This window comes from Rhinatrema bivittatum, chromosome 1 (genome assembly GCF_901001135.1).
Source record: "Rhinatrema bivittatum chromosome 1, aRhiBiv1.1, whole genome shotgun sequence".
In the NCBI taxonomy this organism is placed as follows: Eukaryota; Metazoa; Chordata; class Amphibia; order Gymnophiona; family Rhinatrematidae; genus Rhinatrema; species Rhinatrema bivittatum.
The window spans coordinates 340,369,400-340,385,437 of record NC_042615.1 but is presented as its reverse complement, the minus strand read 5'-3'; the positions used below and the strand labels follow the sequence as shown (position 1 = coordinate 340,385,437).

The 16,038-nt window shown below is 40.5% G+C and overlaps 1 protein-coding gene across 3 annotated transcripts in view; it reads left to right on the top strand.

The window, feature by feature from the left end:
* RASSF6 (Ras association domain family member 6) overlaps positions 1-16,038 on the top strand; it is a 94,930-nt gene that overhangs the window by 42,385 nt on the left and 36,507 nt on the right. For all 3 annotated transcript variants that reach the window (XM_029598852.1, XM_029598842.1, XM_029598859.1), the window contains 2 exons: positions 2,119-2,197; positions 4,315-4,466. In XM_029598852.1, the coding sequence (XP_029454712.1) occupies positions 2,119-2,197; positions 4,315-4,466 (231 nt within the window). The remainder of the gene's footprint in view (positions 1-2,118; positions 2,198-4,314; positions 4,467-16,038) is intronic.

The following is a 16,038-nucleotide window of genomic DNA, read 5'->3' as shown; positions in this document are numbered from 1 at the left end:
GCCCGATTTTATAACATGCACGCGCAGGTGCGCGCATGTTATAAAATCGGGGGGCAGCGCGTCCAAGGGGGTGCACGCTAGGGCATCTTGCGTGCGCCGACACCCGCAGCCTTCACCCGTTCCCTCCCAGGCCGCTCCAGTTTAAAAATAATTACTTGCGTGCATATTTGGAATTCCACCCGTATATCCAGCTCCTCTCCAGTTCACTTAGATTCTAGCACTTTACCCCGAACACAATCCCAGTTCAGCTAGACTTCCCATCCAAACATTGTAGATGACAGTCATGTCTGATTTCACTTGCACAAGTCAATTAGTAGGGGTAAAAATTGAATGAATAAGTTTGGTGATATATACACGTATGTCTCTTACAAAATAAAAACTACTGCAAGTACATCAGATCCACCCCTAGCCCACCCCTTTTTACCACTGTAAAATGTACATGCAAAATGGAAAATATGTGCATACTCTCTATGTTTTATATAATACCGTATCCGCTAGTTTCACATGCTACTTACATACATATATACTATTTTATGGCTTGAAACCACTTTGAAAATTTTTCCTTAGTGAGTTAATAATCAAACTATTCATTCTAGTGGTTAACCAACAATTGTTCTGGACGGTGTAAGTTTTCCGGATGGCACCAACATATGTATATGTTTGACACTGGTTTCTTGTAGTTTATTAATTCAGGGTTAACCAGACTATACAAGGTTAAGGCTGTAGAGACCTGCAGTCCAACTGATAGCCCAGCACCAATAATGAAGTTACACATTGCATTAGCATATAACAGCATTAAACTTTACTGAATAATTAGCAGACTTAATCATTCTGCTCACTCAGCAAACACATGCAAACTGTAGTAGCTTAGACATGAAATACTGCTCAAAGATTTCAACTGGTGACAATTCAGCAGCTATCTCCAGTCTTCACACAGTCTTTGCATTTATTTCAAAGTCCCAGGTTGTGTCTTACTGTGAAGCTCTTTGAATGCTGAAGGGTGGGAGATGACTTCAGCGTTTCTTTTGGTCCTAAGGGCTGAACCCTCCTTGCAAAAAGGAGCTCTCAGTCTCTGGCAATTCAAATTACTAATCCTTCACAGCATGGATCCCTTAATTAAAACAGACAACTTTTTTTAGTTTCAGGGCAGAGTAGAGAATAGGGATGTGCAGACAAAAAGTTTATGTTCATAAGTCGAAAGGGGGGGTCAATTTCGGTCAATATGGACATATGTAGAATTCCATAAGTTGAGTCTATGTCCATACGTGCACCGATTCCCTAAATAAAAATTTAAACCCCTCACATTCCTTAATCCCCCCCCAAGACTTACCAAAACTCCCTGGTGGTCCAGCGGAGAGTCAGGACGCCATTCCTGTATTTCTTTGCAAGGAGCACGTGACGTCGGCGTCACGTCGGAGTGACGCGGACGTCACGTGATTCCCCGCGCGTTCGCTCCGGGACCCTCGTTGGACCCAACCGGAACTTTTGGCCCCCCCAAGGAATACAGAAATGGCGTCCTGACTCCCCGCTGGACCACCAGGGAGTTTTGGTAAGTCTTGGGGGGGGGGATTAAGAAGGGTGAGGGGGTTTAAATTTTTATTTAGGATCAACAATCGCGATTTCCAACGTATTCAACATAGCTATGTTGAATAAGTTGGAAATCCGATCGTTTTCGCCTCATCACTTTTTAAAGTTAAAAAAAAAAATTTCGTTGCGTTTTACATATGCGTTCAAAACGAATGCACACCCCTAGTAGAGAACCTCCTCAGTCTTGCTCAGGAAGCAATGATCTGTTTGCCAATGCCCCAAACTGACTGCAGTGTGAGTTTGCAGCCCTTAAAGAGACAGCATCCAATTGGCAGTTCTTCAGTGTCATTGTCTTTTTTTTTTTACTATTTACTATAAGATATATTTTTTTACTATTTACTAGAAGGTTTATATGAATTTGAAAGCTTGCACAGGACAAGGAGATTTTCAAACACAATGTACCACAGAAGCAGTTTAAAAGGAGTCTGGAGTCAGTCCTCCAATCCTTGTACTAGCATAGTGGATGAATGCAACTTTTTTATCGGTTTGCTGGAGAAGGAAGTACTAATCTCCTAACATCACTCTTTCTAGGAATCAACTGACATCTTTACTGAAGACTTACAACTGTTACTATGAGGATCAGAAGAATATGCAGCTTTCATTTCATCAGGTAAAGCCTGCTTAAAATAGTCTTTGGTGTGCTTTAAATTATCTTTGGTGTGTGGTGATATCGCTTAGCACTCCAAAAGCAGTAGCATTATAACTTGAACTGAAACTGACCCTCCATTAGTTTGCAGCATTAAAAACCAGTGGTCTATCCCAGGTTTGCAATTCTCCACAGGTTCCTCTGAATGTATCACTAAAATAAGCCTTATTTGATTAGAAGAAAGTTTCCTATATATATTCATATTATATTTCTAATATTATATTTTAATGGATCCATGGGAGGTATATTTTTTATCAGTGGTCTTCAGGCTTATATGAGCAAACTGCAGAACAGATGGGTTTTTTCAGTGGCTTAGAAACTCAGATTCATATTCAAAGGCCTGGTGAGCAAGTAGCACATTTAAAACAAATCATAGAACTTTTTTTTCACTCAAAGTACAGTTAAGCTCTGGAATTCGTTGCCGGAGGATATCATTAGGGTTAGTGAGCATAGCTGGGTTTAAAAAAACCTTTTTGGATAAGTTCCTGGAGGAGAAGTCCATAAGCCGTAATTAATCAAGTTGACTTAAGGGCGAATTTTTAAAGTACTGTGGGTGTAAAAATTGGGACTTATGCACGTGGCCGGGCCCTGCGCACGCCGCACATGTTTCAAAAGGGCCCAGCCACACGTGCAAGTCCCGACGCGAGCACAAGTGCTGGGCCCTGAAAAAAGGGGCGAGCCAGGGGAGATGGTCTGGATGGGGAGGAACAGGGCGGGGCGCAAGGGAGGCCGGCTAACTGCTGTCCCGAGGAAGTGCGCACTGGCGTGTGGAAAAGACTACTCTGGAGGAGCAGTAAGTAGTGTAATAAAAAAAATTTGGTGTAGGTAGGGGTTAGGGGTCGGGATGGAGAGGGGAAAGTGAAGGAAGTTTGGGGGGGTAGGGAAGTCTGCTCCTTTTTGCATTCTGTGAAGAAAAGGAGAGAGGGATGTTCGGAGGTTAGGAGTAGAGGGGGGGAGGGGACACTAATATAAGGCAGTTTTCAAGTAATTTTCTTTGCTCATAGATCAGTAAAAATCTCCCTCTGGCAAATTATTCCCTTTTGGCAGCTCTGAAGATGGCAGGATGTGGGTGCTTCTCTTACAGGTGCTGACTACTTTCCTTGACTGTACAGTGTAGATAGATCTTGCAAGAATAGTGTGAGGTCTGCCAGCAGTGCATGATAAGGGTGTGCATGGGAAAAATGTATTTCTTTCATTTTGCTTTTCATAGGGTTTTTTTTTGTTATGTTTTTAATTTTCTGTTTTTGTTTTGTTGTTTTTTTTTGTTTCATTATGTGCATAAAATGAATTTTTATGCACAGACACAAAAATCTTACACATAAATGCCATTTAACGCACAGAAATGTATTTGTAAAGTAACATGATGAAACAAAAGATGAATGCACATCTATACTACATGGTTCAAACAGAAATATAGACAGGTCCTGCAAGTAGCATTGCTTTTCTGATGGCCTTTGAGGAGGGCACAGAGAGGGGAGGAGGGAAAGTGTGGGAGGAACTAGGCTAGAGACACAGGCAAGCAGAAATGTGAAAGAGGGAGGAAGGGTCAAGAGACTGGGAGACCCAAGAGCAGGGATGAGGAGGATATCCTGACTATTTTTCCATTTAAATCTTTGAATCAAACATTCAGCTGAATGCTAGAATTATTTGCTGAATATCAGAATTATTCAAGAGGCAAAAAGGAATGAGACTTGAGTATTGCTGGCATGTGATGGTTTGAAATGCCAGATGATGAAATAAGATCCAGAGAACAGGCGTGAAGAGGTAAAAATGTGGAGCGAACACAAATCCCCCAATGAGCCCCTAGTGAGAAAAGAAAAGTGGAGCCAGAATGTCCCGTGCGATAGGGCTGGAACAGAGTTAGAAAGAGGCTGGACACTGAAAACTAGAAGGGAAAGTGAAGGAAAGCAAAGAATGTTTTGTGATGTCAAAAAACAAATCAAAAGAAAGGTCCAGGAAGAGGAATAAGCAAAGCTGAAGAGTTAAGCAGATGAGAGTGTGAATATGCAAAAGGGAAGATTTTGTGAATGAAGTACACTTATTTCAAGTGGATTATTGTTGGCCTGTTTATTGTTCTCTAGGAACAAGGTCAGCCGGTTGTTATCGCAGGACTACTGGAAATTCTTTGGGGTGTTCAGCGACCCATCAGATTCATGATTCAGGATGAGAAGCAAACACCTTCCTCTGCTCTGATAGAGTTGCCTGAACCTGTGGGTTCTTCTATCAGCAAAAGGTACTGTAGTGTATTGCAGTGTATCCTGATAGTGTGCATTGCTTCCTTCAGCCACCAAGGTGATGTAGTATCGAGGTAAACGGCACCCCTTTCAGTATTCCACTCACTTTAGAGCAGGACTTTCCATGCCTGTTCTGGGAACCCCATAGCCAGTAGGCTTTTCAGGATATCCACAGTCAATATGCATGAGATACATTTGCATATACTGTGTTGTCAATGCATGCAGATTTATCTCATGCATATTGTGAACTTCTGAAAATGCAGCTGATTGTGGGATCCCAGGACAAGCTTGGGAAGCTTTGCATTAGAGCATCACTAATTATAGCATAAATGAGGGGGACGGGGAAGAATGATCAGCTTCTGTATACTTTATAATTGCATAGTTTTATATCACAGCATAGATTTATTTTAAAAACTTAACTTTAATTTAGTCATCTTTGAAAATTCCAAGGAAGAAGAACATTTAACTTATTCTGAAAGAGGTCAATATTCAGAGGTATTTAGGGGGTTATTTTCCAACTCGCATGCGAAAAACGCCTTAACGCATGCGAAAAGCACCATTCATTTTTATTTATTTTGAGCTTTTATATACCGAAGTTCTTGTAAGAGATGCAAATCAATCCGCTTTACACGGAGCAGAGAAACAGAAAAATGCCCAAGGCCTAAGTAGAGGCCCTAGGTTTTACATAAAACAATTGAACAGGACAACTCCATAAAAAACAAATTAAACAGTAAATCAATCTCTCCGAGATATAGCATCGCACCATAACGCATGGTGCTATGCTAATTTTTAAAACGGGAGGAGCGGGATTTTTGAAAAAGTGGGCTGGCTTCACGAAGCCATAACACACAACATCGCACAGTTTTAACGCTGAAAATAACTACACCTTTTTCATTGGCGTTAAGCTGTGCGATATGCCCATAACGTAAATTGCGATTTTTTTTTCGTAAATTGTGTTCTGGGCATTTTTAGGCTGGGGAAGATTGGGGAAGGGCCTGAAATGTGTGTGTGTGTGTGTGTGTGTGTGTGAGAGAGAGCGCATCTGGGGGTGGCACCATAGTAAGCAGCTATTTATGCTGCTATAGGAAGCCCACAGTGATTGTGGTAGTGCACAAGGGGGAGTTCCTGGCCTCTCTCGACCTGACAGAGGCATATCTCCATATTCCCATCAAGACAGATCATCAGAGAACCTCACCTCGAGGTGAGGTTTAGGTAGTAGTGTAGGGGTTAGGGGCCACGTTGACATGCAGAGTGAGACACATGAACAGAACAGTACAATCTTGAAAAGAATAAAATCTAGAATTTATACACTTGATAGTTTGGTGGAACTTTAAATCTTTTCCTTGCACGTTGTGTCTTGATACTTGCTTAGTGCAAGGTTCTGCTTCTGTTGTCCTATTTGACTTATTCCAGATTTCAATTACCCCAATATTGATTGGGTAAATATAATATCTGGAAATGCTAGAGAGATGACTGTTTCGTGGAGGAGTTGGTTTAGGAACTGATGAGAGAGGGAGCTATTTTAGATCTGAATCATATTGGAACGTAGGATTTGGTGAGAGAGGTAACTGTGGTGGGGCCACTTGGCAATTGTGATCATAACATGACTAGAAGGGGAACAATATCAGGTCAATAAAGTACGGTGCACTCAGGCCAAGTGCACCATTAGCCCCCATCTGGACACGCGTTTTCGACACGCTATTAGTACCCCTTATTCAGTAAGGGGTAATAGCACGAGGAAAACGCTTGTCCAACCCCCCAAAAACTAATAGTGCCCGCAACATGCAAATGCATGTTGATGAGCCTATTAGCTATTCCCACGCCATATAGAAAGTAAAATGTGCAGCCAAGCCACACATTTTACTCTCAGAAAACGCCTGCCCAAAGGCAGAAGTTAATTTCGGCTGGCATCGGGAAAGTGTACAGAAAAGCAGAAAAAACTGCTTTTATGTACACCCTCCGACTTAATATAGCGATATTAAGTCGGAGGCCCCAAAAATAAAAAAAAATAAAAAATCAGTCCGCGGCTTGCGGGTTGGAAGACAGACGCTCAATTTTGCCGGTGTCTGTTTTCCGAACCCATGGCTGTCAGTGAGTTTGACAACCAGCGCTGGTAAAATTAAGCGTCGGCTATCAAACCCGCTGACAGCCGCCACTTCTGTCAATAAGGAGGTGCTAGGGATGCGCTAGTGTCCTTAGTACCTCCTTATTACTGCGGGCCCTCATTTGAATACAAAATTGCGTGCCCAGAAGAGTAGCCTGGGCACACGTCGAGAGAGCGGGTGCTCACCTCGGAGCGCTGGCTCTCCCATGCATTTTACTTTATCGGCCCGTATGTAAGTCTACAGTCTAAAACTATACTTTCAAATGGTAGACTGATAAAATGAGGAAGGTAATTAGAAAAAAACTGAAAGGTTCAGCTGCAAAGGTGAAGAGTGTACAACAGGCGTGGACATTGTTTAAAACTACCATCTTAGAAGCGTAGTCCAGATATATTCCATGCATTAAGAAAGATGGAAAGAAGGCCAAATGATTACTGGCATGGTTAAAAGATGAGGTGAAACAGGCTATTTTAGCTATTAAAAAATCCTTCAAAAATTGGAAGAAGGATCCATCTGAAGAAAATAGAAAAAAGCATAAGCATTGTTAAGTTAAATGTAAGATATTGATAAGTCAGGCTAAGAGAAAATTTGAAATGAAGTTGGCTATAGAGGCAAAAACTCATTATAAAAACTTTTAAAAATATATCCAAAGCAGGAATCCCGTGAGGGAGTAGTTGGACTGTTAGATGATCGAGGGGGTTAGGGAAGATACAGCAATCGTATAAAAACTAAATTAATTCTATGTTTACTAATGAGGATATTGGGGAGATACCGGTTCTGGAAATGATTTTAAAGGGTGATGATTAGAATGAACTGAACCAGATCATGGTGAACCTGGAAGATATAATAGGCCAGATTGACAAATTAAAGAGTAGCAAGTCACCTGGACTGGATGGCATACACCCCAAGTCTCTGAAAGAAATGAAATTTCTGATCTATTAGTGTAAATGTGTAACCTACCATTAACATCATCCATTGTACCTGAAGGCTGGAGGATGGCCAATGTGTAACCCCTATATTTAAAAAGGGATCCAGGTGTGATCCTGACTCAGTGAAGGGAAAAATATTGGAAACTATTCTAAAGAACAAAATCACAGAACATATAGAAAGACATGGTTTAATGAAACACAGTCAGCATGGATTTACCCAAGGGAAGTCTTGTCCCACAAATCAGCTTAATTTTTTTTGAAGGGGGTTAATAAACGTGGATAAAGGTGAACTGGTAGATGTAGTGTATATGTATTTTCAGAAGGCATTTGACAAAGTCCCCCATTAGCTGCTTCTAAGAAAACTAATAAGTCATGGGCTAGGAGGCGATGTCCTTTTATGGATTGCAAACTGGTTAAAAGACAGGAAACAGAGAGTAGGATTAAATGGTCAGTTTTCACAGGGGAAAAAAGTGAACAGTGGAGTGCCTCAGGGATCTGTACTTGGACCTGTGCTTTTCAATATATTTATAAATGATCTGGAAAAGCATATGACGAGTGAAGTGATAAAATTTGCAGATAACACAAAATTATTCAGAAGCCAAATTTAGGCTCTTAGGTAGAAAGCTTAAATCCAGAACCAACAGGGTAGCATTCTCTGAAATGCTCCCTGTTCCACGCGCAGGTCACCAGAGGCAGGCAGTCCTCCGGAGTCTCAATGCGTGGATGAGACGATGGTGCAGGGAAGAGGGCTTCAGCTTTGTAAGGAACTGGGGAAACTTTTGGGGAAGGGGGAGTCTCTTCTGAAGGGATGGGCTCCACCTTAACCAGGGTGGAACCAGACTGCTGGCGCTAACCTTTAAAAGGAGATAGAGCAGCTTTTAAACTAGAACAAAGTAGAAAGCCGGCAGTCGCTCAGCAGCGCATGGTTCGGAGAGAGGTATCTTCAAAGGATACTAATGATGCATAAGAATTAGGGCATCCTGACAGTGAAGTTCCAATAATAAGAAAAGTAGTCCAAGTGTCCTTAACTAAAAACTCACCTGAGCTAAAAAATTCCAACTTATCCCTATCAATTAAAAAGCAGAATGAAAATACAAACAAAAAACAAACTTTGAAATGTTTGTATGCTAATGCCAGAAGTCTAAGAAGTAAGATGGGAGAATTAGAATATATAGCAGTGAATGATGACATAGCCTTAATTGACATCTCAGAGACATGGAGGAAGGAGGACAACCAATGGGACAGTGCTATACCAGGGTACAAATTATATCGTAATGATAGAGAGGAGCACCCAGGAGCTGGTGAGGCGCTTTGTCTGGGATGGCATAGAGTCCAACAGGATAAACATCCTGCATGAGACTAAATGCAAAATTGAATCTTTATGGGTAAAAATCCCTTGTGTGTTGGGGAACACTATAGTGATAGGAGTATACTACCGTCCACCTAGTCAAGATGGTGAGACGGACAGTGAAATGCTAAGAGAAATTAGGAAAGCTAACCAAATTGGTAGTGCAGTAATAATGGGAGACTTCAATAATGGGAGAATTCAATTTTTCAAGAAGCATTCTTGAAAAAATATAGAAAAAAAAGTGATAAAGATATTCATAGTGTTGGACCGATGATTAAAAATGACCCGTAATGGCTGAGAATATTTATTTATTTATTTATTTATTTTTGGTTTTTATATACCGGAAGTTCCTGTATACAATACATATCACTCCGGTTCACATTTAACAAAGATAACTATCGCCGGGGAGGCGGTTTACATAGAACATATCGAATATAATGAACGGATAATAATCAAAGTACAATCTATTATGAAACCACTAAGATCAACTTAGAAAACAACTTGAAACATATAACTGAAGCAATATGAACATTACAATATTGCTGTAAGACAAGGCTGGATGTTTGTTCTTCTTGCTTTTAGCTCTCTGGGAAAGCTTGATGGAAAAGCCAAGTCTTGAGTTTCACTTTGAAAGTAGTATGGCACGGTTCAAGGTGGAGGTCCGGTGGTAGTGAGTTCCAGAGAGACGGGCCCGCTGTGGATAGAGCGCGTTTCCTCAGGGTAGATTTTGCTGCTTGGGTGATCATTCTGTTCTGGTATGCCCTTCTGGTTGGTTTGTTAGAAGAGTGTAGTTGAAGCTGGAAAGTTAAGTTGAGTGGGGAGAGGCATAATATGCATGCAGACCACGGGTATTATGATGGTCCTAAATATATTTTAAAAAAACATTAAAAAATTATTTAAAAAACATAACACATTGAAAAATTTAAGATTTTTGTACAACGTGTTTACTCGCAGACTTCAATTACCGCAATATTGACTGGGTAAATGTATCATCGGGACACTCTAGAGAGATAATGTTCCTGGATGGAATAAATGATAGCTTTATGGAGCAATTGGTTCGGAACCGACGAGAGAGCGAGCAATTTTAGATCTAATTCTCAGTGGAGTACAGAATTTGGTGAGAGAGGTAAAGGTGATGGGGCCGCTTGGCAGTAGTGATCATAATATGATCAAATTTGGATTAATGACTGGAAGAGGAACAGTATACAAATCCACAGTTCTCATGCTAAACTTTAAAAAGGGAAACTTTGAGAAAATGAGAAAAATTATTAGAAAAAAACTGAAAGGAGCAGCTACAAAAGTAAAAAGTGTGCAAGAGGCGTGGTCATTGTTAAAAAAAATACCATTCTAGAAGCACAGTCCAAATGTATTCCACACATTAAGAAAGGTGGAAAGAAAGCAAAACAATTACCGGCATGGTTAAAAGGGGACGTGAAAGAAGCTATTTTAGCCAAAAGATCTTCATTCAAAAATTGGAAGAAGGATCCAACAAAAGAAAATAGGATAATACATAAATGTTGGCAAGTTAAATGTAAGACATTGATAAGACAGGCTAAGAGAGAATTTGAAAAGAAGTTGGCCGTAGAGGCAAAATCTCACAGTAAAAACTTTTTAAAATATATCCAAAGCAGAAAGCCTGTGAGGGAGTCAGTTGGACCGTTAGATGATCGAGGGGTTAAAGGAGCACTTAGAGAAGATAAGGCCATCACGGAAAGATTAAATGATTTCTTTGCTTCGGTGTTTACTGAAGAGGATGTTGGGGAGGTACCTGTACTGGAGAAGGTTTCATGGGTAATGATTCGGATGGATTGAATCAAATCACAGTGAACCTAGAAGATGTGGTAGGCCTGATTGACAAACTGAAGAGTAGTAAATCACCTGGACCGGATGGTATACACCCCAGAGTTCTGAAGGAACTAAAAAATGAAATTTCAGAACTATTAGTAAAAATTTGTAACCTATCATTAAAATCATCCATTTTACCTGAAGACTGGAGGATAGCTAATGTAACACCAATATTTAAAAAGGGCTCAGGAGAGATTCGGGAAAGTACAGACCGGTTAGCCTGACTTCAGTGCCAGGAAAAATAGTGGAAAGTGTTCTAAACATCAAAATCACAGAACATATAGAAAGACATGGTTTAATGGAACAAAGTCAGCATGGCTTTTCCCAAGGCAAGTCTTGCCTCACAAATCTGCTTCACCTTTTTGAAGGAGTTAATAAACATGTGGATAAAGGTGAACCGGTAGATGTAGTATACTTGGATTTTCAGAAGGCATTTGACAAAGTTCCTCATGAGAGGCTTCTAGGAAAAGTAAAAAGTCATGGGTTAGGTGGCGTTATAGTGGATAACACATTTAAATCTTTGCTTCAGTGTGCTGCTGCAGTCAAAAAAGCAAACAGAATATTGGGAATTATTGGAAAGGGAGTGGTGAATAAAACAGAAAATGTCATAATGCCTTCTGTATCGCTCCATGGTGAGACCTCACCTTGAATACTGTGTACAATTCTGGTCACCGCATCTCAAAAAAGATATAATTGCGATGGAGAAGGTACAGAGAAGGGCTACCAAAATGATAACGGGAATGGAACAGCTCCCCTATGAGGAGAGACTAAAGAGGTTAGGACTTTTCAGCTTGGAGAAGAGACAGCTGAGCAGGGATATGATAGAGGTGTTTAAAATCATGAGAGGTCTAGAACGGGTAGATGTGAATCGGTTATTTACTCTTTCGGATAATAGAAAGACTAGGGGGCACTCCATGAAGTTAGCATGTAGCACATTTAAAACTAATCGTAGAAAGTTCTTTTTTACTCAACACACAATTAAACTCTGGAATTTGTTGCCAGAGGATGTGGTTAGTGCAGTTAGTATAGCTGTGTTTAAAAAAGGATTGGATAAGTTCTTGTAGGAGAAGTCCATTACCTGCTATTAATTAAGTTGACTTAGAAAATAGCCACTGCTATTACTAGCAACGGTAACATGGAATAGATTTAGTTTTTGGGTAGTTGCCAGGTTCTTATGGCCTGGATTGGCCACTGTTGGAAACAGGATGCTGGGCTTGATGGACCCTTGGTCTGACCCAGTATGGCATGTTCTTATGTTCTAATAATTAAATCACATGTGGATTGTGATAAATTGCAGTAGGACCTGTCAAAACTGGAAGATTGGGCATCCAAATGGGAGATGAAATTTAATGTGGACAAGTGCAAGGTGATGCATATAGGGAAAAATAACCCATGCTATAGTTATATAAGGTTAGGTTTCATATTAGGTGTTACCACCCAGGAATAAGATCTAGGCTTCATAGTGGATAATACAATGAAATTGTCAGCTCAGTGTGCTGTGGCAGTCAAAAAAGCAAACAATATTAGGAATTATTAGGAAGGGAATGGTGAATAAAATGGAGAATATCATCATGCCTGTATATCACTCCATGGTGAGACTGCAGCTTGAGTGCTGTGTGGAATTCTGGTTGATGCATCTCAAAAAAAAAAAAAGGTATAGTTGCACTGGAGAAGGTACAGAGAAGGGTGATCAAAATGATAAAGGGAATGGAACGGCTCACCTATGAGGAAAGGCTAAAGAGTTTAGAGCTGATCAGCTTAGAGAAGAGATGGCTGAGGGGAGATATAATAGAGGTCTATAAATTCATGAGAGGACTAGAACTGGTAAATATCAATCAGTTATTTACTTTTTCAGATAATAGAAGGACTAGGGGGCATGCTATGAAGTTAGGAAGTTGTACATTTAAAACAAATCAGTGAGCATTCTTTTTTTTACTCAATGCACAGTTAAGGTCTGGAATTCATTGCCAGGGAATGTGGTTAGGGCGGTTATTGTAGCTGGGTTTAAAAAAGGTTTGGAGAAATTCCTGGAGGAGAAGTCCATAAAGGGCTATTTAAAAAGTTAATTTGGGAAATAGCAGGCAAGTTACCAGGCAGTCCTCACATCCACCAGCTATCAACATTTCTAATAATTGAATCACCAACTACGAGGGCCAACCTAACCCTTCCCTCCTGGGCAGTAGTCCTAGGAGTTTAGTCCTCAATGTGAAAGGACAATGCATCACCCCCAGAGCAGGTCCTTGCTACAGGATGGATCACTTCCTGCTGCACAAGGATGATGCTCTCCGACTAGGAGACTTTTCTCCTCCAAGGCAGCTTCACGGCTGCCAGACTGGAGTTGGGACTTGGCTACTATACCCCTGAAGGTCTCATCTATATACCTGTCTGGCTGCTTCAGCTATGTCTGGTCTGCCACTCTCTAGCTTCCAGAGATTGGATTCATTCTCTGAGAGCCAGGAGCACTTTAACTAGGAGCACCATTACAACATCTGACTGGCAGGTAAAAAAATCACACAAATTGTAAGAGAAAAGCATAGAACTTTATTATCACAAGTTTCAAAGACAATTTAGGAAATGTGTCCTAAAATATAAACCCACACACTCACTCATTCACACTTTAAAAACATCCATGTTTAAAGTCATCCATGTGACCCCAAAGGTCTATACAGTGATGTATATCATGTTTTAGTGCAATATTTTACACATTAACTTCCCTGTGGATATACCCACTTACAGTCTATACCCGGCTTTCGCCCATATCTACTTTATACTTCACAGAAAAATGAAACATGATTGTACAATACTGTGTGTCACTATTGTCTGTCCTCAATTGCTCTTTGTTTGGCTGTCTTCCTTGTATGAATCTCTTTTCTTTGAAATGACCGTTCTTCACTTTGCCGTTGATAGTTATTCACTGTGGTCTGACCCCAACAAGCGGCCCCTGTTTCATATGCGTTTGCTTCCTCAGAGGGACTGCAACCACTCAAGTCGTCTGTTATTCAGCATTTTCCCAGGCTGTCCACCAATTTCCAAACTATCTTCAACTTTCTCCCTTTTCTTCCAAAGACCAAATTCTTCAAAAATCACCACGGTGAGTTTATGGCGCAGTTGGATGTCTTTTGAATTAGTTGGAGATGAAGGGGTTTGGAAACGTTCATCTCTTGTAAGACATACTTTTTGGACAATTAGAGAAATGGTTTACATCGATTGTGATATCTGCTGCGTTTTGAAGAATTTGGTCTTTGGAATAAAAGGGAGAAAGTTGAAGATAGTTTGGAAATTGGTGGACAGCCTGGGAAAATGCTGAATAACAGACGACTTGAGTGGTTGCAGTCCCCCTGAGGAAGCAAACGCATGTGAAACAGGGGCCGCTTGTTGGGGTCAGACCACAGTGAATAACTATCAACAGCAAAGTGAAGAACGGTCATTTCAAAGAAAAGAGATTCATACAAGGAAATCAGCCAAACAAAGAGCATTTGAGGACAGGCAATAGTGACGCACAGTATTGTACAATCATGTTTCATGTGTCTGTGAAGTATAAAGTAGATATGGGCGAAAGCCGGGTATAGAGACTGTAAGTGGGTATATCCACAGGGAAGTTAATGTGTAAAATATTGCACTAAAACATGATATACATCACTGTATAGACCTTTGGGGTCACATGGCTGACTACCATTTTGTATTTGATGGATATTTTTAAAGTGTGAATGAGTGAGTGTGTGGGTTTATATTTTAGGACATATGTCCTAAATTGTCTTTGAAACTTGTGATAATAAAGTTGTATGCTTTTCTCTTACAATTTGTGTGGTGTTATATATATATATATAGAGAGAAAGTGGTTCTTTTTCACCCATTGTGTATACCTGATACGGTTACCAGGTAAAAAAATCATACATGTGACACTCGATGCAAAAGACTGGATGACCACCCTCTTGCTGCTTTGATTGCTGCCTTCATCTTAATTTTGTTGAATTCCTAGTTAAGTTTAGGTTGCCTTGGGAGTATTGCATTCAGTTAGAGTTCTTTAAATGTATTGGTGCATTCAGTATTAATCTGGTAGTGACCTACAAGCAGATGATTAAACTCTCAATAATAGTGTAATTTAGATAAGAGCCTGATTGATTTTTAATAAGAAAGTATTGCTTGCCTGTAAAGCAAAGGATAAGTTAGAGGTGGATGGGAGAGAAAGAAAGACAGTCACTAGAATGAACTCCCTCTGGCTTGCTTATTATCTCAAACACACACAAACTCTAAAGAATATACCCCACTATTTCACCTCTTACCAAACTTTTTAAGATTTCCCAAAGCGATACTTACCAATCCTCTTTAGCCACCACCAAGATGATCTCCTCTCAATGCTCCCATTGGATTGAGAGGTCCTCTTCTGCTGAAAAAGATGCAGGGGCCTCTGGAAGCTGAGGCTGTGTCGTTTGAAGCCTGGATTGCTTGCTGTGACCTCTGGAGTCCTCTCGCGGGGGCTGCTGGGTAGGATATGCAGATGACCCTTCTCTTCCTCCTGTCTAAACACATGCTGCTTTCAGCTGCTATGGCTGCATAAACCTCCCCCTCTTCGCTCAGAGTGTAGAATTGGGAAAAAGTTGGCCACAGTCGAAGATCAGGGAGGTTATAGAGCAGTGGGGGATAGTTTCAGCTATGAGTCTCAAAGTTCAATAAACCTCCTGTCCACACCCAAAGAAGGATTTGAGTTTATTCTCAAAAATAAGTGATAGTCCAAAGCAAAAGTTCAGAAAAACAGGAAGAGTTCATTAATGCAAATCACAGTTCTACAAATTCACAATTTTTCTGTCATATCTTCTAAATTCTTATGTTACTCACAGTTGTTTTCAAATCTCTTCAGCTCAATCCACTTCTCATTTTTCCTTCACATTCTCCTAGTGAGGCCCTGCTGCTGTTCAGGCTCCCCAAGGAAGAAAAATTGTAACCAGAGACCAGACTTCATTTCATTATTTGCCTCTCAAATTGGGGATTCCCAAGCAGTATAGGTGTCCCATGGACTGAGCGGATCTTATCCTCCTTGTTAGCCACAGCTTGAACCAGATAAACTCACTTGAGTTTATTTTCAAAGGAGTTATGTGCGTAAAATTTGCATATACGTGTGTAAGTAGCTTGTACTCATATACATACCTATCTTTATAAAATTATTTGTGTATTTTTGGTTTCATGCACACATTGACCTGCACAAAAAAGGGAAAATTTGGGACAATGTTGGGGCTAGGGCCAAGAGGTATGTGTGGAATTTTCAATTTTATATGATATTCAAGCAAATGCATTATATAGAGAGGCCTAAAGGTTCTCTACCAGAGTAATGGTTTCACCCATTACAGAG